At 38.0% G+C, this 24,996-nt stretch overlaps 1 protein-coding gene across 1 annotated transcript in view; it reads right to left on the reverse strand.

Annotated features, from left to right (window-relative positions):
- Positions 1–410: 410 nt before the first annotated feature.
- Positions 411–24,996, reverse strand: part of CNGB3 (cyclic nucleotide gated channel subunit beta 3) — a 171,231-nt gene continuing 146,645 nt past the window's right edge. Inside the window, 4 exon segments of the mRNA XM_036031671.1 lie at positions 411–2,292; positions 3,967–4,083; positions 4,298–4,528; positions 4,730–4,906. Of these exon segments, the coding sequence (XP_035887564.1) occupies positions 2,007–2,292; positions 3,967–4,083; positions 4,298–4,528; positions 4,730–4,906 (811 nt within the window). The 3' untranslated portion in view covers positions 411–2,006.

Below are 24,996 nucleotides of genomic sequence, written 5' to 3' on the forward strand. Positions count from 1 at the left end.
CAGAAGTCAAATATCGATATTTTAGAAAGATCTGATTTTTCCCATGGCAAAGGGATTGAGACAGTAGACCAATGATTAGTGCAGACTATAGGTAAAAAGTGAATGTTTATTTGAACAGAAAATAATGTAGTGAGGTATTACCAGTAGAATTGAAAAGGAAAGGATAATTAGAAAGATCTAAGAAAGGAAAAGATTTGGTGACACTATATAAACAAAGGAGGAGGTATTGATTATTTTGAGGTCTTAGTTTGAGAGACTAGAAAATGAAAATGATAGTATCTGAAATAGGATAGTTTCAGAGGAGCAATAAATGACAGGAAAAGCATAAAATTGCAATGGTATTCTATTTTAATTTCTTTACAGGGTCTAAGAGGACAGCATAAATTCATAAGTTCAGGATTTTTTTCTTCCCTCCTCCCATTATTAGACTCTTTCAGGCCTTATTTTCACATTTTCTTTCTGGCTTTCTAATCACTCTTTCTATGCATAAATGCTCTTTTATCAAGAAAGTACTCTTTAATAATTTCTCTACATTCCTCCCAGGGGTGTCCAACCAGTGGCCGATGGGCTGCATGTGGCCCAGGATGGCTATGAATGTGGCCCAACACAAAATTCTAAATTTACTTAAACCATTATGAGAATTTTTTGTAGTTACATGTTGCAATATTTTTAATGTGTGGCCCAAAACAACTCTTCTTCCAGTGTGACTCAGATATCCCAAAAGTTTGGACACCCTTGCTTAAACCCTGAAAACATCAACCAACCTTTTATATAACACAGCATATTTTTGTGATACTCTAACACAAGATTTAAAAATGGTGACTCTACTAAATGCTGCATTTTACTATAGTGATTGATTTATATATACATTGTTTGCTAAATGCATCTATGTTTTAGGCATTCTGGATAATAGAATTTGTCAAAGCCCTTTCAGCAAAATGCTATTCAGTGTCCATCTACTGAGGCTTGGAAATAGGCTTATTATACAGAACTTAATGTTGTATACTAATGGCATTTATTAGAATGGAATTGTATATGTGTTATTACTTCTGATATTAGTTTGGCTTCTTAGCCTCTGCACTGCACTTCACAAGACTCTAGTAATTATGTTAATGCTAGCTGACTCATGAGGACAACTTCCTAAAGTGTACCTTATGAACTCAGAGATTTTGTAAACAGCTACATATGTAGGTTCCACAAATTATAGAGCTATGTCAGTCTGACATGTGTACAGTCTGTCTTCCTACCCTCATCACTTCTTACTAATGCTGATGATCAAATCTGGCACCTTTTGAAGCAAATGCTTAAGAAAGGTTCTGAGAAATGTCCGTTTTACTTCCAAGAAGTTGGAAATGATCTGATTCCTGCCATCTGAGTATGTGGGGCCAGGCCACTGAAGCAGACTGCTGACTTTTCAGCTGGTCTGAGGGAAAACATTGGAGTTCGCATCTCCAACAAAGGGCATGGCTTCTCCAGCATGTTACTGCAGTGTGATATTCTCAGGGCTGTGAGTCTTGTTGAGGAACCTGGCTTCCAGGGGTGGTTCTACAGGGGCAGCTCACATCCATGGACTCCCCAGCATCTCTGCTTCCCTGCAGGAGTTAATATTCATATACACAGAACATTTAAGAGATACTAGAAGCACCATACAAGACTTTAACACACACACACACACACACACACACACAAATATTTTTAAGACAAAATGTTAGTGAGTTAGAGCCAAGACTAAGATAATCAAATGAAGGGAAGAAACATCATCAAGAAAAAAGAAAGCAGAAAAAGATTACCCACTGCACAGAGCTAATGAACAGAGAATAGGGATGGTTTCTTAATAATCTTGTTACCACTGCATAAGACACTCTATGTTCTAGAAATAAAGCCCAGGATTGAATTGTGGCTTCTCAGGGTCCCACCCAGATCTTTGTCCATCATGAATGAAAGCCACCATACTGGGGACAATGTCTCTGGGAACTAGCGAGGTTACATCTAAGGTAATCAGACATTTAATGCTGAACCTTTCCTTTGACTTCAATTGTCAGTATCTCTTTCCCAGTCTCAGCAGAAGGAGCCATGCTGATGATGAGGGAGTGACTGAAAGTTCCTCTGGGTGATGCTGCCCTTTTGATCCGCTGGGGCCTTTTCTCTTCCAGGACAAATCCTGCTCTTTGTCTGGATCTGTCTGGTGGTCTCTCTGCTGGCTCTCTTCCTGCATTTTCACATCCTTGTCCTCTACCTTTCTCCTCCTCTGGAGTACTCACTGTTTTTCTGGAAGAAACAGTTGCAAAGAATTAGTTTTGTAATCATAACCAAAGACACTGGAGTCTTTTGACTACTATACAAAGATTAAGGGTTGCCATCAAGGCAGAGATAGCCTGCACTGTCATTTGGCTGAGATTTCTCATGTGCTGGAGACTGGGTCTCAGCTCCACATGTGGCTCTCAGGGTGGTCTGTACTGCCTTTTTGTACCTGCTCAGGATTCTCTTCCTGTTGGTTCTCATTCTCTCTAAATTAGGTGCTCAAGACTCTTTGCTTTGCTTTTAAAATATTTGCTTATTTATTTAATGAAGATAACATTTCAATATTTATTTTTTAATGAAAAGTATTAGCCAAATACCATAAAATACTACAGGAAGTGTGGTTTTCCTCTTGCATAAGCTGATGGCAGATTCTCATGGAGAAACTCATATCTCTTCCCCTATAATCTTCTCCATTCCTCCCACAGATGCCTGTGCTATAGTTTTAGAACCTGTTGTATTTAGGGTCAACTGTAGAAATTTCATACTGAAAAAATATCCTATGCTCTTCACTGTGATACTGTGAGAGGCTTGTACCAGGTGTGTAGGTATCTGTATGAACTGTAGAACTTCACTTACACAGTGACTTACATATTTCTTTACACCATAACTCTTTACACAAATTCTTGTGTCATTGTGTAATACATTGATTAATGTGAGGTTTACACTGTACTCCTACTTTTCACCACAGTGGGGCATGTGGAAGAGGGAGAGGCATGTTTTAGTCTCTTGAGTGTGACTTTGTTTGCTTTACCAATTTTCTGCATGAGCCACAGCTATCCATTCCTTCACTTATAGAGAAAACATAATGATGAGATTAGAACACCTGAAATCCTGCTCTACTTTTCAATATCTGTCCTCATAAGCTTATTATGAGAATCAGAAAACTATGAAAAGAAAACAAAAAAACCTAACATTTGAGTTTCTTGACATTTCTAGGAATTGGGAGGCAGCACAGTTTAGGTTCAGAAGTCTGACTCCCTGAGAAACAATTTCGTTGTTACTGATTGTCATCTCATCAAACACATTGATCTGGGTTTCAGTTTCTTCGTCTATAACATGATGGGTTGGGATGACATCTATGAGTTTACTCTGGCTTTGGATATTTGTTCACTGGTGTGTTGGTAAAATGTGTTTTGTATTTACAGGTGTATATTTGTTTATACATGAGTGGTTGACTCTCATTATCCACAGTTCTTTTGTCCCAGAGTTACCATGAATGCTAAATCAGCAAATCCTAACCCATGGCCCCTAGGGAATGGGGGGGTGAGGTTCTTTGGAGCATCTGGCTACAATGCTTTCGTCAACTGATCAATATGTAACCTTGTTTTATGTGTATTTCTGTTTAGGGGAACTTATTTAATAGAATTGTTGATTCATCACATTGAAGTCATGGCCAACAGCACTACAACTCATGCCTATGTGAAGCTCCCCTAACACACAGATTTTCTCCGAGAGGCACATCAGAGCATTTTTGCTCTTAGGAGCACTAGACAGCACTTCAGCACTGTGCTTGGGGGCTGTTTTCAACAGGGGAAAAAAAGAAGTATATAATTGCGAAAAACGGAGCACTTAAGTAGGCATGAAGCATCACTTGTTTAGCGTGAGAGCTGCAGTAGGTCTACTGGAAATGTGTACCAGGCAACTTAGATGTTTGCTCCCCTGTACCTGTGTAATCTGCAGATGACCACAGAAGCACTGTGAGTATTGGTTTTTGGGGTTACAAGCAAAGAGTAGTGACCAGGAAGATTTGCAAATATAGAATCCACAAATAATGAGGATTGACTGTATTTACATACACATTAAGACCATCTGTAATAGACCTGTGAAGATTAATGGATCACTGGTCCCCAACCTTTTTGGCACCAGGGACCAGTTTCATGGAAGACAAATTTTCCATTGACCAGGGATGAGGGGATTGTTTCAGGATGATTCAAGACCATTACATTCAAGCTCCTACTACTGTGTAGTCCAGTTCCTAACAGGCCCGGACCAGTACTAGTCTGTGGCCTGGAGGTAGGCAACCCCTGGATTACAGCCTCCGTTCTCCCTACTTAGCTGAATGGTTTGCTCTGTCTTCAGTCTGAGCAGTCATGCAAAGCCAGCTCTGCCTGTGCCTCCCAGGAGAGCTTTTAACATTTTGGGTGTCTCTGGTTTTGGTGGAAAGAGGAAGGCAAGTTCTTTTGTTGGTGAGGTCGCCCCTGTGGCTGGAGCCTTCTTTTGAGAAGCACTCTGTGGACAGAGAGAAAGGCTGCATGAGAGCACTGGCAGAAATCTGGACACATCTCCCACAAATACTGGCATTCCCCCTAATCTGTGAAGTTTTCCATGCACAGCTGCACAGCAGTTGTTGTTAAGTACGTATCATGGAAAAAGCTGATCACTGCTATCACTATAATTTCTCTCCCAAATGTTACAAAATAAAACCAACTCTTCTTGAATGGGGTTTTAAAGGTGGTATCTGACTTTCTTCATGAGGAGCTTTTCAGAATCTGGATAATGCACTAGAATTTCTGGCAGGGTCTTCTCATCCAGAGTTAAAAGATTGGCAAAGCCATAAGCCACCATGTTGGCTGTTTGGCAGTTTCCTCCTGTTGCTTCCAGAAGGCTGCAAGAAATAAGTATTCTTTCTCACTAGTCTCATCCTGCTACCAAAGTCTATTAAAACTAAATATAAAATTACAACATTTTTCAGACTATAAGATGCACCTACCCACCCTTGCCCCCCAAATTTGGGAGGAATAATGGTTGTTAATGCTACTGTTGAGTTCTGTTTACATTTACATTGGTGAAATATTATATTATTTATGTTATTAATTATTTTACCACATTTTTTGCTTCAACATTTTTCCCCTATTTTCTTCCTCTAAAACTTAGGTGTGTTTTATGGTCTGAAAAATACAGTATAATCATTCTACTGCTTCAGAATTGTTTCCCCTTGATGAGCTCTCAGGTGATTATGCAGAGGGTCAAGATGTGGTGGCAAGAACTTTTGATAAATTTTGTCTCTGACTCTCACTTTTCATGAAGCTCCCAGTGCCCATGAGACTCCCACACTAGATTCCAGAAGTGCAGACTCTCTCTGGACTGGGTATCCTCTATTTGTTATGGATTCACTTTCCACCCGCCTCACCTCTGTAGGTTTTACCTCCATCTTCCATTTGGATGCATCCAGATTTGAATACATTTGAATACCAGTAGAAAGTCTGAAAGCACAAGGAGAGTGGAGCCAGAGACTTTATTCCCCATCCTTTCCCTGCCAGGATTTATGTCAGCTGTGGCTATTCTTCACCGTATCCACAGCTTCTGACATGCAGCACAGTCCTAACAGTACAGCTCCCACAGCACTCTCTGTGTTCCCTAATGTGCCCTCTGGTCCTGACCAGCCCCTCCATGGAAAGAGTTCCCTTGCTGTCACCAGCTTCATGATGTATCACAATCCTTGTTGGGTCCCCTTAGGTTTTCCTTTACTAAAGCCTTCCTAGTTACCTTACTTGAGTGCACCAACTGTTTTCTGCCTAGGCTCTGACTGACAGAGCTCTGACATCAAATCTTAATGGTGTCTGGTTATATCAGACAAATCTAATCTCTTTTAATACTTAACACCTAAAATCATCTTGTTTCTCAATATCATAAACTACTCTGTAGTAGAATAATTAATATACAACTTCCCACTAGAGTGTCACTGAATTCTGAGCTTTGTATTTTTCAGAGACATAGCTGGGCATTTTGCATCCAGGAAGTGACCAATGAATAGTGATGATTAAAACACATGGATGAATAAAACAAGTGAATAAAAATGCTATCATTCTAGGAATGATGTATTTCCAATAATATGGAAAATAAGGGTTTGTCTTTGAAACCAGGGCATAAAAAATACAATTTAAATGTTTTAAAAATACTACAGGCTGTGCAGTGACAAGATAACAGAATAGATGGAATATATCAGAGTCAACCAGTTAGACATGGAGAAAGAAGGCTCATATTAATAAAAAACACAATCTCAAAGGAGGCAAGGTGGTGGAGGAGTGAATGGAAGCCACACTAACCTCCTCCCAAGATCAATCTGGAATTATAACTACATTGTTGAGAAATCACCCAGAACAAACAAATGGAACAATAGTGAAAGAGAAGCCTTATAACTATGGAAGACAGAAGAATCAGCTTCAGCACAACTTGTTTTTGAGAGGGCTGGCTGGGCATCCACAGGCGGCAGCACTGGTGGGATAATTAAGCAGCCAGTTGAATCCCCCTGAGAAGAATAGGGCCTAAATGCTGAGCTGGGATCCCCAACCTAGAACATCAGAGCCCCCCAAAGTACACAGATAACAACTGGTGATGAAAAGTGACAGGGTTGCTCTCCACCAGAGATGGAGAGCTGGAGATGTAAAGAGCTGTTTAAAGGCCCAATAGACAAATTTTCATTTGTAGCCACTTACCTGTGGTTCCAGCAATGGTGGGGGCAGAGTGAACTAGAGACACCTGAGGAGAGACTGGGGACAGAGGCTTTGGGGAGAGAACTGAGAGAGCTGCTGCCAGAATGCTGGTGCTCAGTCATACCCCAAACATCAGCAGCCATCCTGCTCAGGGAGACCACTCCCCTCTGAGCAGCAGCAGCCTGAGGAGAAACAATAGCCCCAATCCCAGGAGGGATCCTGTCTTGCCCTATAAGGCTTAAGCCTCACTACTGAGTGCAGAGTGACTAGATTAACAACAGAAGGAAAACAAAAGACAGCAGATTCCTGGCAGTCTTGGAACAGGCTACCTAAGGTCAGATTGGGTCAACATCTGACATCAGCAGAGGCAGATTCAGAAAAAAAAAAACAGTGGTAAATACTAGAGGTTACCGAGATGAAATCCACTGTGGTTTTCTCCATGATTAGTGATATTTTCTATCCTGCATAGCTTTCCAACATTCATTTCTTGTCCAGCAAGTTAGTACATATTAAGTTATCACAAATTATACTATAGTTTATTTCTCTCCTTTTTTATAATAGTCTTAATCCCTTTACACCATTATTAATACTGGCTTATTTTCTGTTGATATTGGGATTGTGGGTGTAGGGTGAGAAATATTTGTGGGTATGGGATTGTTCCCTGGGCTTTGTGGTTTTATTCTGGCAGCACCTTCACAATAGCATACAAGATGTGGTGGGTAGAGTGACTCTCAGTCAACCAGCTGGAGGAACGACCCACCAAAGAATGAATCAACAACAATAAAGACCCATTTACATGCAGAATGCCAACATAAACAACACCCCCAAGAGCAGCAAGTTCAGGAGATTAAGGAAACTGCACCACTGAATCTCACAGGTCTCCTACCATAGAAGTTAACACCACAAACTCAGGGGTTAAAAACAGATGAAAACAGATTTAAAAAGCAGATAAAAACAGATAAAAACAGATTTAAAAAGCAGAGGCAAATAAGAGGAGCCTCACAAACAATGGGAAGACAAAGAAACAACCTCCAAACTAAAGGAAAGGAGGAATCCTCAGAAAGAATGGTAAATGAAATAGATGCAAGTCAGCTATAAAATATTGAGTTCAAAACAATGGTTATAAAGCAGCTCAATGAGCTCACTGAAAATTACTAAAAACTACATGGAAAGCACAATGAACTTACTACAAACTATATAAACATGAAAAAGGAAATAACTATCAACAACAGCCAAGAGGAAATGAAGAATACAATTTCTGAATTGAAGCATACAGTAGGAGAAATCAAAAGCAGACAAGATGAAGCAGAGGATCAGATCAGTGAACTTTAAGACGAGGTAGAAAGAAACTCCCAGAAAGAATGAGAAAACAAAATAAGACTCAAAAAGAACAAAGAGTTATTAAGGGAACTACAGGACAACATGAAACGTGATAATATTGGTATAATAGGAATACCAGAAGGAGAAGAACAGGATCAAGGGACAGACAAACTGTTTTAAAATGTAATGATGGGATACTTGCCTAATTTGATGAGACAAATGTCACAAAAATTTAGGAAGCACAGAGGATCCAATCAAGAGGAAACCAAAGAGGTCCACGCCAAGTCACATAATTAAAATGACAAAATTCCAAGAGAAAGAGAGAATATTAAAGGCAGCAAGGGAGAAACAGGAAGTAACATACAAGGGAGCCCCAATAGGACTAGCAACTGACTTCTCAATGGAAACACTACAGGCCAGCAGGGAATGGCAAGAAATATTCCAAGTAATGAAAAGGATAGGCCTGCACTAAGAATACAGTACCTGGCAAGGCTCTCAATTAAAATGGAAGGCAAAATAAGGAGTTTCCCAGACAAAAGAAGGCTAAGAGAATAGACATGAACAAAACCAGCACTACAAATATGCTAAAGGGACTGCTTTAAAAAAGGAAGAAAAAGAGTAAGAGAAAGAAGAACATAGGTACAAAGGGAATAAAATGGCAATGAATAAGTGCCTATCAATAATGATCTTAAACATAAATGGACTAAATGCTCCAATTAAAAGTCATAGAATAGCTAAATGAATAAGAAATCCTGACCCACACATATGCTGTCTACAAGAAACTCACCTCAAAACAAAAGACCTACACAGACAGAAAGTAAAGGATTGGAAAAAAATATTCCAAGCAAGTGGACAGGAAAAAAGCTGGGAAGCAATGTTCATATAAGACAAAATAGACTTCAAAACAAGGGCCATAAAAAGAGACCCAGAAGCTCACTTCATAATACCCAAGGGAAGAATCCATCAAGAACACATACACATTGTAAATATATATGCACCCAACACGGGAACACCCAAATACATAAAGAAAATCTTGGAGGACTTCCAGAAAGATATTGACAGCACCGTAATTATAGTAGGGGATTTTAACACCCCACTGTCAAAAAATGGATAGATCTTCCAAAGAAGATATCAACAAAGATATTGTAGCATTGAACAATACCCTAGATCAAATGGACTTAACTGATATATAGAGCCCTTAGTCCCAAAGAAGCAAAATACACATTCATTTCAAATGCACATAGACATTTTCTAAGATAGGCCCCATGGTTAGGACACAAAACAGGCCTCAACAAACTGAAGAAAATTGAAGTCATACCAAGCATTTTCTCTGACCACAAGGGACTGAAACTAGAAACCAACCACTGGGAAAAAAACCTAAAAATCTCTCAAACTCATGGAGAATGAATACCATGCTATTGGTATCCATACCCAATGAATGGGTCAAGAATGAAATTAAGGAAGAAATCAAAAAGTTTCTGGAAACAAATGTAATGAACTCACAACCCAAAACCTATGGGACACAACAAAGACAGCCCTGAAAGGGAAGGTCATAGTGATGCAGGCCTACCTAAAAAAGATAGAAATATTTCAAATAACCTAACTCTGCACCTACCAGAACTCAAGGAACAACAGCAAAGACAGCTCAGAAGTAGAAAAAGGAAATAACCAGAACAGAATTAATTGACATAGAGACTAAAAGCACAATTCAAAGGATCAATAAATCCAGGAACTGGTTCTTTGAAAAGATAAACAAAATTGACAAACCTTTAAGCGGACTCATCAAGAAAAAAAGAGAGAGGACCCAAATAATCAGAAATGAAAGAGGCGCAATTATAGGTGATACCCCAGAAATACAAAGGAATGTAAGAAATTACAATGAAGAACTATATATATGGCAAGAAATTTGAAAACCTAGGTGAAATGGACAAATTTCTAGAAAAATATAATCAAACCTGAATGAACAAGAAGCTGAACACCTAAACAGACAAATAGCTGATGAAATTGAAGAAGCAATGAAAAAACTCCCAACAGACCCAAGCCCTGGATTGGATAGTTTCACAGGAGAATTTCACAAAGCATTTAAGGAAGAGCTAACTCTTATCCTTCGCAGACCATTCCAAAAAATTCAAGAAGACAGAAGACTCCAAAACCTTTGTAAGAAGTCAGCATCATTCTAATCCCAAAACCAGATAAAGACATAACAAAGAAAACTACAGGTCAATACTGCTGTTGAACATAGATGCTAAAAACCTCAACAAAATATTGGCAAGCAACATTCAGCAATACATTTAAATATCATATACCATGATCAGGTGGGATTCATCCCAGGGATGCAAGGATGGTACAATATTTGCAAATAAATAAATGTAATACATCACATAAAAGAATACAAAAATCACATGATCATGTCAATAGATGCAGAAGAAGTATTTGATAAGGTACAACACCCATTTATGATAAAAACACTTAGCAAAGTGCAAATAGAGGGAGCATTTCTCAACATAATAGAGGCCATATATGAGAGACATACAGCCAACATCATACTCAATGGACAACAACTAAAAGCTTTCCCACTATATTCAGGAACAAGACAAGGATGTCTACTTTTACCATGTCTATTCAACATAGTTTTGGAAGTCCTAGCCACAGAAATCAGACAAAGAAAAAGAAAAAAAAGGTGTCCAGATTGGAGAGGAGGAAGCAACACTGTCATTGTTTGCAGATGACATGATAGTGTACATATAAAATCCTATAGATTCCACCACAAAACTACCCAACCCAATAAGTGTATTTGGCAAAACAGCGGGATACAAAGTCAATATTCAGAAATCAAAGGCATTTTTGTACACCAAAAATGAAATATCAGAAACAAGCCCGGAAAAATATCCCATTTGATATACCAACAAGAAAACTAAAGTACTTAGGAATAAACCTAATCAAGGAGGTAAAAGACTTGTACTCAGAAAACTACACAACACTAAAGAAAGAAATTAAGGAAAACACAAACAAATGCAAGCATGTACCATGTTCTTGGATCAGAAGAATTAACATCATCAAAATGTCCAAACTACCCAAAGCAATTTATAGATTCAATACAATTCCTATTAAAGTACCAATGACATATTTCACAGATATAGAACATTAAAAAAATTTATATGGAACCATAAACAACTCAGAATAACCTCAGCAATTTTGAGAAAAAATAAAGTAGGAGGGATCACAATACCTGATACCAAACTTTATTACAAAGCCACTGTAACCAAAACACCCTGGTAGTGGCATAAGAAAAGACACAAAGACCAGTGGAACAGAATAGAGATCCCAGAAATAAACCCAAGTCTCTACAGTCAATTAATATTTGACAAAGGGGCAAATATAATTGGCAGCAGCATAAAATGGAGCAAAATAACCTCTTCAACAAATGGTGTTGTGAGAACTGCTGGTATTATATCCTAAGAATCCTGAAACACTAATCCATAAAAATTATTCACCCCAATGTTCATAGCAACACAATTTACAATAGTCAAGTGCTGGAAGCAACATAAGTGCCCATCAGTAAAAGAATGAATCAAAAATCTATGGTACATTCATATGATGGAATACTATGCAGCAGAAAGAAAGAAGGAGCTCCTACCCTTTGATACAGCATAGAAAGAATTGGAGAGCATTGTGCTAAGTGAAATAAGCCAAGCAGTTAATGATAAGTACCACATGATCTCACCTTTAAGTGGAACCTAATCAACAAAACAAACGAGCAAGCAAAATCTAACCAGAGACACTGAAATTAAGAACAACCTGACAGTCACCACAGGGGAGGTGGGAAGGGATAATTGGGGAGAAGGAAGGATTTTCAGGAACATGGATAAATGATAAAGGACACATGGACAAAACCAAGGGGGAATGGAATCTGGAGAGGGAGATTGAGATGGCTGGGGTTGGGGGGGGAGTAGTGGTGGGGGAGTAAATGCAGACAACTGTACTTGAACAACAATAAAATTTAAAAAAAATTCTGAAACACCAATATAAAAGAACCTATGCACCCCAGTGTTCATAGTAGCACAATTTATAATAGCCAAGTGCTAAAAGCAACTTAATTTCCCATCAGTAAATAAACTGTGGTACATTTACACAGTGGAATACTATGCAGCAGAAAGAAAGAAGGAGCTCCTAGTTTTCACTGCTGCATGGATGGATCTGGAGATAATTGATGGATCTGGCTTAATTGAAATAAGCCAGGCAGTGAAAGACAAATACTGTATGGCCTTAACTATGAGTAGAACCTAATCAACAAAACAAACAAACAAACAAACAAACAAACAAAATATAAGCAATGACATTGAAATTAAGAACAAACTGACAGTAACCAGAGGGGAGGTGGGAGGAGATAACGGGCACAATGGAGAAAGGGTTTTCAAGGAACATGTATAAACGACACATGGTCAAAGCCAAAACGGGGTTGGATTGAGGGTGGGAGTTGGGGATGGCTGTTGTGTGGAAGAGTGGTGGGGGGAAATGGAGATAACAGTACTTCAACAACAATAAAAAAAGGAATAAATAGAAAAAACACAATGTTTATGGGGAGGGGGCAGGAAGGACAGAGACGGATTTCAGGAATAGGAGTATTTGCACTTTTACAGCCCTGCATTGTGGGGTGAGACATGAGGAGCTGTGTGGCTCTTACACCTGAAGGTTTATAGCAGAGAATGTACTTCTTCAACTGCTGCTGCAGAAAGGGGAACATTCCAATTGGTTGTTAACTGTTAAAAAGCTAACAATAAGAACTGGGGGGGCATTTCAAAATGTTCTTATCATATGTATGAGCAAATGTCATTCTCTAATACTAGAAGAAATATTTGAAGTAAAGGCAAAGAAATTCCCCAACTTAATAAGAAACATTGAACCACAGATCCAGAAAACTCAGGAATTACCAAGCATAAAAAATACCAGAAACCCCCTTCTATTCCTAAGCATATAAGATCAGACTCTAATAAATGAAGAACAAACAGAAAATCTTGAAAAGAACTGTAGGACAATAATAACAGCAGATTTTTTAAAATCAGAAACTATGCAAGTAAGAAGTGTGTGAAATGATCGACAATCTAGAATTCTAAGTATAGTGAAACTATTCTTCAAAAGTCAAGGAGACACAAAGATTTTTTTAAGAAAACAAAAACTGAGGAACTTTATTAGCAGACCTACTCTGCAAGAAATGTTGTAAGAAGTTCTTCACAAAGAAAGAAAATGATACAGGTTAGAAGCACAGGTCTACATAAAGAATGTAAGAACTTTGGAGAAGGAGCAAACAGAAGTAAAATAATACTAAAATCTTTTATTTATCTTAATTTTAATTGATCTAAAAATAACTTTAAAATTAAAACAACACAATATTGGGTGACTACAAAAAATGGATAGGTGAAATAATTTACATCAGTGTCCTGAAGCTGGTAGGGAAGAATTGGGAAAACCCTCTAAAAAGGTTCCTGCACACATGTGAAATGGTGTAGTGTTATGTGAAGGCAGACTTAGATTAGTTTAAAATGTATTTTGCAAAATGGTAGGGCCACCACAAAACTTTTCTGAAATTAAGTGTAATTGATATGTTAAGAGAAGAGATGAAATGGCATCATATAAAATGCTCCGTTAAAACCAGAGAAGACAGAAAAAGGGGAAAACCTAATGAAAGGCTACCTGGAAGCACCAGACAGGGCCCCTTACCTGCACTATACATTAAACTTGGGTCCAGGACTTATCCAGGGTATTTAAGAATGGAATTATTCCTCCCACAAAGAAAGTATATACTTGGAATCTACAAATGTTGACCATGTTAATGCCTACTCATTTTGCTCAATGATTTCACATTTTAAATTTATTACTCCATGGCAAAAAACATTGACCTTTTGGCCTTTCCTGAGGTTCTCCCCAAATAGGCCCTGCCTTCACCTTTTTTTTTTTTAAGGAAGGAAAATAAAATTTTATCTATCTATTATCTATCTATCTATCTATCTATCTGACTATCTATTATCTACCGACCTGTCATCCATTCATTCATTATTCAATCTTTCTATTATCTATCTATATCTATCCCTCTATCATCACAATAATCTCTTATTCATCACATATCTAGCCAACTTCCTATCTATTTTCCTATCTATATCTCTATGAAATAGATATTAATACTTGAAGATATGATGATTGGATAAGCTTATTCATTCACATTCTGTTGCCTTGGACACTGGGTATTCCAGTGGTGAAGCAGGAATAGATAGCATCCAGGAGCTTAACTTGGACCTGAGTATGTCTCTGTGCTGTCAGACTATGAGTGCAGAATGGAAGTAACATATTTAAATGTCAGGTTATTTTGAGATTTCTCAAGGTTTATTTAAACTTGTCTATAGGTTACACATTTGGAGTGCTTGATGAGTGTTTGAATGGAAGAAACATTTAGTCTGCCAGATGGATTTTGCCCAAACTCTTTAACAGTGTTTAAAAATAGCATTTTCCCCCTCCTGCCCACAAAATTCTTCTCCAGCATTCTACCAATGGAAACTTTCACTCATTAAGTAGTTTCATAAGAAGGTCCCTAAATATTCCCACTGACCCCATGTAGAGTTTCTGAAAGAGCACACACTAGAGGATAAATAGTTGAAGTTAATGGCTAGTGTCTTCAGGTCACAGTGAAAAGGGCAACGGGACAGAAAACACAGGAATGGCTTTCATTCTAGTTTCTCCTGTGTTTGCTGTGACCTCACTTGAAAACTTAAAGACCATTTTGATTTTCACTCAATAGTGTATTTATTAAGTACATGCTGTGTATTCAGCATGGGGAAATGAAGTTGGGCAAAAGGAGAATTTTTATAGCCTCGTATAATTTTGTGGAAGGAACACAGGCTTTGGAACAAGATAACTCTACCATTTATTAAGTGCATTTCAGAGTGGTTACTTAATCCCTCTTTAAGGAAGCAGGGCCACCTCAATACCTGCTATAGATATCTGATCATCTCTACACAGAAATAGTGTTTATAGGTTCCTGATATTTAATTATGAAAAAAGATTAAAATTTCTGGGTGAGAATTTTTAAAGCTGAATTTGTGTTATGTAGCTGTACTAAGTAACAAGTATACTGACTTTGTATAAGACAGAGGTATATGTGTATGTGTAATATGAACTGGCTAACGTTGTGAAGGTCGAGGAGTTCCACAGTCTATCACCTGTAAGAAATTATGTTGTATAAGCCATGTTACAACAAGGGCCTGTGTATGTAAAGCTCTGTACATGTCACACACAGTGGTAACATGGAGACATGTGTGTGTGTTTGCATACATGAAACCACTGCAAGGTAAACATATGTGAACCTGGAATTTTTTTCTTTTTTTTGTTTAGAAAAATCTTCATGCTTATATTTCTGTCAGATTTCAGATATAAAACATGTAGCTGCCTTTCCCCCAGCAGGCCTTGATTTCAGAGTTAAATTAGCCTTAGAGGAAGTGATGAACAATGAAGAATCTAAGTGAAAAGTCTAAGGAAGGAGAGAGGAAAGAATAACATGTCCATTGTATTCCATGCCTAGTTGATTTTTATTCCTTCTAGTACCCAGGAGAATACTCTATGATACTCTTCCAGAAAACACTGCATCAAACAAACTCATATACTAGCTTAACTGTTTGTTTAGAGTCAAAATAGCTAACAATATCATACATTACTGATCAAGACAACGGGGAGAGGTAAGTTCTTACCTGTATGTTCTGACTTGGACACTGAGGTCCAGAATCAGTAAAGTGGCTTATTTAAGAGCAAACACTTATAAGTCTTGTTGAAATTATAACATAAGACCAGAGATGACTTCAAGTCAAAGGGTCTTTTCTTTACACCTTAACACTACTGATGCTGATGAAGCCATTTCTATGGCTTGAATGATACAAATTTTCCCACAGACATTAGAAAAAGTGAGGGAGGAAAAGAGGCTGATCAAGCTGGTGTGATGAGCTGTACTGCAGTCTGATGATCAGCACCTTCCTGTCCTCTGTGTTGTTCCAGAGGGTGGGAGTGAGCCTCGATTTTCATAGAATTAGGGATACTGGATTAAAGTCACTTTAGGAGGACTGAGTCACTTTAAATTCCTGAGAGTGTCTGAATACATATTTAAACAATGATACTGATAATACCATTGTTCACAGAAATATGGTGAAACTTAGATGAAGTTAGCTTTTTGCTCTAGGCAAAAAGGTGCTACACAATCCAAGAGACTGAATATAGAGGTGTGCAGTGAAAATATAAACACATATTTAGTTTTATTTTTCTTATTTTTAAGAATATTTTATTTATTATGCTATTACAGTGTCTCATCTTTTTTCTCTCCTTTATGCCCCTCCACCTGGTACACCCATTCCCTGCAGCATTCCTCTGTTTTGTTCATGTCCATGAGTTGCACATATAAGTTCTTTGGCTTCTCCACTTACCATACTATTCTAAACCTCCTCCTGTCTATTTTGTACCTACCATTTATGCTTCTTATTCCCTGTACCCTTTCCCTCATTCTCCTGTTTCCCCCTCCCTTCTGATCTCCTGCCATGTGATATACGTATCTGTGATTCTGTTCCTATTCTAGTTGTTTCCTTAGTTTTTTCTCTCTTTTTTTTTAGGTTCAGTTGTTGATAATTGTGAGTTTGTTGTCATTCTACTGTTCATAGTTTTGATCTTCTTTTTCTTACATAAGTCCCTTTAACATTTCATTTAATAAGAGCTTGGTGATGATGAACTCCTTTAACTTGACCTTATCTGGGAAGCACTTTATCTGCCCTTCTATTCTAAATGATAACTTTGCTGGAGAAAGTAATCTTGGATATAGGTCCTTGCCTTTCATGACTTTTATTGCTTCTTTCCAGTCCCTTCTTGCCTGTAAGATTTCTTTTGAGAAATCAGCTGAAAGTCTTATGGGAACTCCTTTGTAGGTAACTGTCTCCTTTTATCTTGCTGTTTTTAAGATTATCTCCTTATCTTTAATCTTGGGCAATTTAATTATGATATGATTTGGTGTGTTCCTCTTTGAGTCCAATTTGTTTGGAACTCTCTGAGCTTCCTGGACTTGTATGTCTCTTTCTTTTGCCAGATTGGGGAAGTTTTGTTTCATTATTTTCTCAGTTAAGTTTTCAATTTCTTGCTCTTCTTCTACTCCCTCTGGCACCCCTATTATTCAGATAGTGAAATGTCTAAAGTTGTCCTGGAGGTTCCTAAGCCTCTGCTCATTTTTTTGAATTTTTGTCTCTTCATTCTATTCTGGTTGAATGTTTATTTCTTTCTTCTGCTCCACATAATTGAAACTCAAATCAATGATTTCCTTCCCTTCACTGTTGGTCCCCTGTATATTTTCCTTTGGTCACTTTACATAGCCTTCACTTCTTCTTTTATTTTGTGGTGGAACTTAAGCATTTTTCTGACCATCCTGATTGCCAGTGTTTTGAACTCTGCATCTGATAGGTTTTCTATCTCCTTATCACTTAGTTCTTTTTCTAGAGTTTTTTATCTGTTCTTTCATTTGTGCCTTATTTCTTTGTATCTGCATACCTGTTACATTGTAAGGTATTCATCAGGGAAGAGCAACTCACTTTGCTGTGTTTTGGTTCTATATGTGGGGGAGGGGTCAAAGAGGGAAGAAAGCCACTTGCTTGACTCTCACCCCACTTTCAAGGTACTGGCAATATCTGCAATCACCACAACTCCCACCTGTACAAACACATATTTTTAACACAGACAGTGTTCACAGGTTTAAAATAGGAAAAAAATGCAAATGAGAAGTTTTCCCCCTTGATATTAAGCAATCTTTTACGTAACTTATAAATGTATCTACCATTTCTGTCTTTTAGGGAAGGCAGGGGTGTGAGTAGGGAAGGAATTCTGATGAAGAGTAACAGTTTGGAATTAAAATAATCCAAAGAAGTAAAGGTCTGCCTTGGTACTCCCATTTTAAAAACTGAGTGTTGAGAAGAAGCAGGTAAACATTGTTTGAGGGGAAAAAAAAGAGGTTTAGAATTCCATTTTTGGAATTAGTTTTCAAAATATTTGGCCTTTTCACAATGATATAAAGTAAATATTAAAAAGTTCACACATGCCCTGGCCTGGTGGTTCTGTTGGTTGGAGCATTGTGCCATACACCAAACAGAGTGTGGGTTTGATCTCTAGTCAGGGCACATACCTAGCTAGGTTGTGGGTTTGATCCCTAGTCAAGGTGCATCCAGGAAGTAACCAATGGATCTCTCTCACACTGATGTTTCTCTCTCTCTCTCTTCCTCTCTAAAAACCAATAAAAGCATAACCTTGGGTGAGGGTTTTAAAAAGTCCACAAAATTGGCAACTTGAAAAGTCAGAACTCAAATATTTTAAATGAAAACCAGACTATCTAAAAACATATCAATGCCTAAATTCTCCTGAATTGTTATGTATGATGAAAAAAAGATGCTAACAAAGGAACAAATGAAGAAGGTAAAAGATCACATTGGTGAAAATAAATAGGCCCATAGAAAACCAATTCATTTAGCAAATATTTATGTAGGACCTACTATTTTCTAGGCACTATTTAGAGAAATGCAAGTGAAAACAACCTATTAAAATGCAAAACCATTGGGAATAATAAAGTCATATCAGTGATGCTAGGGGAAAATAGATATACACTGCATGCTATATTGTAAATTGGTTCAATTTTGCTGGAAAATAATCTGCCTGTATATATTTTTGATAACTCTGGATTACAAGAGTTATCAAAATGTTCCTACCTTTTGACCTATCTGTATCTCTTTTGGGAATAAACCTCAAAGAAATAAAAGCAAAGCAAAGTAATTTTACAAAGATTAACACAGCAGTGCTATTCTTGATAATAAAAAAATGACAATAGGGCACAAGGCTGAGTATGCATATTCATGAAAAACAATGCACTTTAGTCCATTTTCAGAGGTGGGATGATGATTATATTCACTTACTTATTCAATAACTATCAGGTACTAAGTGGGCCACGCATTGACCCAAGGGCTGGAGTCTTGTGCAGAACAAATCTAATATATCTGCCAGGTCCCCTGGGAGCTGTGTCTTTGTGCAGAACAGAAAAACACAGCCTCTCTGGGCACATGCAGTTTTGTGGGTGCAAAGCTGGCAAGAATAATGCCCCTTTGCAAAGTAGTAGGCAGCTTCACATTGGGGCAGGCACAACACAGGGCTCAGGGCCCAGGATTGGGGTGCATCCCCTCACTTCATGCACAGCACAGTTAGCACAGCCATAAAGACATGGAAGAAATAAATGAACCAGTAAGTGTATGATTACCTCGCTATGTTCTTTGAAAGAAAGGAACACAATCTAAGCAAAGCATGGAGCAAGAAGAACTGGGAGGTCCCACAGTGCAGGATCAAAGACGTTCTGAAAGAGCTGTCATGAGGTGAGGGGTGATGGGAAGAGCATCTGGGTAGAGGCAGCAGCCTGTGCAGAAAGCTCCCTGTGGTAGCCAGGTGTGTGATACGCTTAAGCAGCTGCAAATTGGATTAAAGAGAGTGGGGGCATGGTGAAGCATTGAGGGAGGCAAGGGCTGGATTCAAAGGATCTGATAGGTCTGGATAAAAACCTCTGATCTCATTCCTAAGAACACTGCACAAGCATTGCATGGTTTTAAGCCAAAGGGTGGTGGCCTGATCATGTCTGTGTTTCCAAAAGATCACTCTGGTGGTAGAGTGGACTGGGACACAGAGGATGCTTGCTGGAGTGGGAGGCTTGGAGTGGCCACTGCCATTGTCTGGGGAGAGATGGACAAGGTAAGATGCATCAATGGCAGACAGAGTGAAGCAGTGACATTCACAGGCCTTGGAGATGACTGACCATGTAGGGCAAGTAGAAGGAAATAGATAGTGTACCTTTTTTTTTTTGGTAATTTCTAAAGTTAACAATTTAAAGAGTTTGGTATTATATCCTTTTCCTAGGGCTGCTTTAACTAAAAACCTCAAAACCAGTGACTTATAACAGAAGTTTATTATTTACAGTTCTGGAGGCCAGGACTCCAAAAGCAAGCTGTCAGCAGGGCTGTGCTCCCTCCAAGGACTTCAGGAGAGAATCTCTTTTGCCTCTTCCAGCTTTTGGAGGCTACAGGATTCTTTGGCTACAGCTGCATCACTGCAATCTCCGCCTCAGTCTTTACCTGGCCTCTCCTCCCTGATTCTGCATCTTCTCTTCTTTTGCCTCATGTGAAGACAATTGTCTTTGGATTTAGGGCCCTTTCCAATAATCCAGAACATTGTCATCTTGAGATCCTTAATTATATCTGCAAAGACCCTTTTTCTTCCCCAAATTAAGTCACATTCACAGGTTTCAGGGATTAGGGCATGAACAGATCTGTTCTACCAATGACAAGAGTCATGTAGACAGTCCTTTACCTGCCCCAGAGGGAGGTAACCAGCATTGGTCTGTGCACATACCTCACTGTCTCCACATGCCATCTCAGGGGTACTGGAAGGTTTCACTTCAGTTCTCAAGTATCCTGAGGAAATTGCCAAATCCAAGGGGACACACTGCTCCTCCACCACATCCTGTGCATGCACTCAGTGGACACAGTCCACATGTTTTGTTGTTGATGTTTTGTACAGCTCACTTACCTGTCAATGTGGACACAGTACATGGGAACAATCCATACTTTTAATCGTTTGCTGCTGGAAACTTCTGTTTCCTGTCCCACTTGTTTGAAAACAGTTGTTTTTCTTACCAGCCATGTGTGGCCTAATCTTTGAGGCATTTCACATTATGCTGTGAAGGTCCCAAATATAATTTTCTGTTATTTTTATTAAATCACAATGTACTATTTAATTAATTTAAAATTGCTGACAAGGGAAACAAAAGGAAAAATAAACTAATGAGACTGCAACAAACGAAAAAGTTTTGGGGCAGCAAAGGAAAACATCAACAAAATAAAAGATAATCTAGTGAATGGGAGAACACATTCACTGATACATCAGATATGGGGTTCATATCCAAAGTTTAAAAAGAACTTATAAAACTCAACACCAAAAAAACAAACAATCCAGTGGGAAAATGAGCAAAGGACCTGAATAGACACTTCTCTAAGAGGACATACAGATGGCTAATAGACGTATGAAAAGATGTTCAATGTCACTAATCATTAAAAAAATGCAAAATAGAACCACAATGTAAAAAAGAAAAAGAGAGAAAGAACTCATGGACATGGACAATAGTGTGTCCATGAACCTTTTCCATTTTTGCTCAGTCCCTCCACACCCTCACCATCTCCCCACAAACTGTCATCATGCTCTCCATCTATGAATCTGGCCCCATTTTCCTTGTTAGTTCAGTTTGTTCATTCTATTCCACATATGAGTGAAATCACATGGTATTTGTCTTTCTCTGGCTTATTTCACATAGCATAGTGTTCTTTAGGTCCATCCATGTTTTTGCAAAGGGTAAGATTTTCTTCTTTTTTAGGACTGAGAATTATTCCATTGTGTAAATGTCCATAGTTCTTTTATCCAATCATCTACCGAAGGAACACTTGGATTTTTTATGTATCTTGACGATTATAAATAACAGTGCAATGAACATAGGGGTGCTCAAACACTAATTTGTTCAAATTAGTGTTTTGGATTCTTTTGGCTATATTGCCAGAAGTGAGATCACTGGGTCAAAAGGCACATCTATTTTTAATTTTTTTGAGATATCACCATACTGCTTTCCACAGTGGCTGCACCAATATGTATTTCCACTAACAATGCAAAAGGGTACTCCTTTCTCTACATCCTTGCCAGCACTTGTTATTTGTTGATTTATTGATGATAGCTATTCTGACAGGTGTGAGATGGTATCTCATTGAAGTTTTAATTCGCATTTCTCTGTTGATTAGTGGCATTGAATATCTTTTTATATGTCTGTTGGCCATCTGTCCTCTTTGGCTAAGTGACTACTCAGGTCCTTTGCCCATTTTTAAATTGGGTTGTTTAATTTGGTTTGGTTTGTTTTTTGGTGTTGAGTTTTATAATTTCTTTATAAATTTTGGATATTAACCCCTTATCAGATGTATCAGCAAATACAGTCTCCCATTCTGTGGGTTGTCTTTTTATTTTGTTGATGTTTTCCTTTTCTATGCAAAAACTTTTTTAGTTTGATATAGTTCCATTTGTTTATTTTTCTTTTGTTTCCCTTACCTGGAGATATATATCAGATAAAATAATGCTATGAGCAATGTCCAATATTTTGCTGCCTATGTTTTCTTCTGCATTTTTATGGTTTTGGGTATAACATTTAAGTCTTTGATACAATCGAATTTATTCTTATGTGTGGTATAAGAAGGGGGTCTAGTTTCATTTTTCTGCATGTATCTGCCCAATTTACCCAATACCATCTATTGAATAAACTATCTTTAGCCCATTGTATGTGCTTGCTTCTTCTGTCAAATATTAATTGACTATAAAGGTCTGGATTTATTTCTGGGCTTTCTGTTCTGTTCCATTGATCTATATGTTTGTTATTATGCCAGTATCATGCTATTTTTGATTACCATGGCCTTATAGTATAGTTTGATATTAAGAAGCGTGATTCCTCCAACGTGTTCTTCTTTCTCAGGAATGCTGTTTCTATGTGAGGTCTTTTGTGATTCCATATGAATTTTTGAAATATTTGTTACAGTTCTTTGAAATATATCATTTAAATCTTGAAAGGAATTCCATTGAATCTATAGATTTCTTGGGTAGTACAAACATTTTAATGATGTTAATTCTTCTTATCCATGAACAAGTTATGTGATTCCCCTTATTTGTATATTCTATTTCTTTCTTCAGTGTCTTATAATTTTCTGAGTACTGGTCTTTTATATCCTTGGTTAGGTTTATTCCTAGGTATTTTATTCATTTTGAAGCAATTGTGAATGGGATTGTTTAATTTCCCTTTCTGTTAGTTTCTTACTGGCATTAAAAATGCAACTGATTTCTGAATATAATTTTGTATACTGCTACTTTGCTGAATTCATGTATCAGTTTTAGTAGTTTCTTGGTGGAATCTTTGGGGTTCTGTATGTAGAGTATCCTGTCCTCTGCAAATACAGACAGTTTTACTTCTTCTATTCCAATTTAGGTACTTTTTATTTCCTCATCTTGTCTGATTGCTGTGGCTAGGAGTTCCAGTACTGTGTTGAATAAAGGAGGTAAAAGTGGACTATCCTGTCTTTTTCCTGATCTTAATGAGAAGACTTGTAGTTTTTAACAGTTGAGTATGATGTTGGCAGTGGGTTTGTCATACATGGCCTTTATTACATTTAGTTATATTCCCTCTAATACCACTTTGCTGAGAGTTGTTATCATAAATGGATGCTGGATTTTACCAAATGCTTTTTCTCTATTACTTTGATCTTGTGGTTTTCATCCTTCATTTTTTTTATGTGGTGAATAACATTTATTGATTTTCAAATGTACCAATTTTGCATTCCCTGAATAAGTCCCACTTGGTCATGGTGTATGATCTTTCTGATGCATTGATGTATTTGGTTTGCTAATATTTTGTTGAGGATTTTAACATCTATGTTCATCAAAGATACTGGCCTATACTTTTCTTTGTTTGTACTGTCTTCATCTGGTTTTGGCGTTAGGATAATGCTGGCCTCATTAAATGAGTTTTGGAGACTTCCTTCCTTTTGAATTTTATGAAATAATTTGAGAAGGAGAGGTGTTAGTTATTGGAATGTTTGGTAAAATTGACCTGTGAAGCCATCTGGTCCAGGGATTTTGTTTGTTGGGAATATTTTCATTACTGCTTTAATTTCACTAGGTTTATATTGAGATTCTCTGATTCTAACTGATTTAGTTTTGGAAGATTGTATGTTTCTAAGAATTTATCCATTTCATTCAGGTTGTCCAGTTTTTTGGCATATAGTTATTCCTAATTTTTCTTATAATTTTTTGTATTTCTTTGGTGTCAGTTATTATTTTTCCTTTCATTTCTGATTTTATTTATTTGGGTCATTTCTCTTTTATTCTTGATGAATCTGATTAAAGGTTTGTCAATCTTAGACTTCCACTGAGATGTAAGCATAGGTAGATAGGTGGATACACTTTGCCTCATCACACAATCAAAAGAAGGACAACAACACATTTAAAAACAAACAATAACCTGAACTGCCAGAAAAATGAACTGTATGGAAGTCCTAACAATCAAGGAATTAAGGAAGAAACATTCATCTAGACTGGTAGGAGGGGAAGAGACAGGAAGCTGGCGTGGAGAGGACTCACGGCAATGTGATAGCTAGAGGACTGGGGTGGGCAGAGTGGCAGCTAGAAGACTGTGTGAGGCAGTGGCTGGTCGAGTGGGCAGTCCTACATTTGCACGAGGATAAATTGGGAGGAGCAACTGTGGAGTGAGACAGATCACATAACCCTGGATTCCAGTGTGGGAAAAATAAAGGCTCAAAACCTTTGACTGAGAAAACCTGTGAGAGTTGAGATGGTAGGAGAAACTCCCAGCCTCACAGGAGAGTTTGTTGGAGAAACCCACGGGGTCCCAGGATGTACCACCCACCTGGAAATCAGCACAAGAAGGGCCCAATTTGCTTGTGGGTAGTGGAGGAAGTGACTGAAAGCTGGCCAAGAGCTGAGAAAACAACATTGTTCCCTCTCAAACACCTCCTCCACATACACTGCTACACAGCAGCGATGTGGGCTGCCCCATCCTGGTGAATACCTAAGCCTCCACCCCTTACTACATAACGGGCATGCCTAGACAACAAAATATAGCCCAAATGAAAGAACAGATCAAAGCTCCAGAACAATACAACTAAGCAACGAAGAGACGGCCAACCTATCAGATGCACAGTTCAAAACACGGGTAATCAGGATGCTCACAGAAATGGTTGACTGTGGTTGCAAAATAGAGGAACAGGTGAAGGCTATGAAAATTGAAATAAATGAAAATGTA

This window comes from Phyllostomus discolor, chromosome 7 (assembly GCF_004126475.2).
Source record: "Phyllostomus discolor isolate MPI-MPIP mPhyDis1 chromosome 7, mPhyDis1.pri.v3, whole genome shotgun sequence".
NCBI classification, from domain to species: Eukaryota; Metazoa; Chordata; class Mammalia; order Chiroptera; family Phyllostomidae; genus Phyllostomus; species Phyllostomus discolor.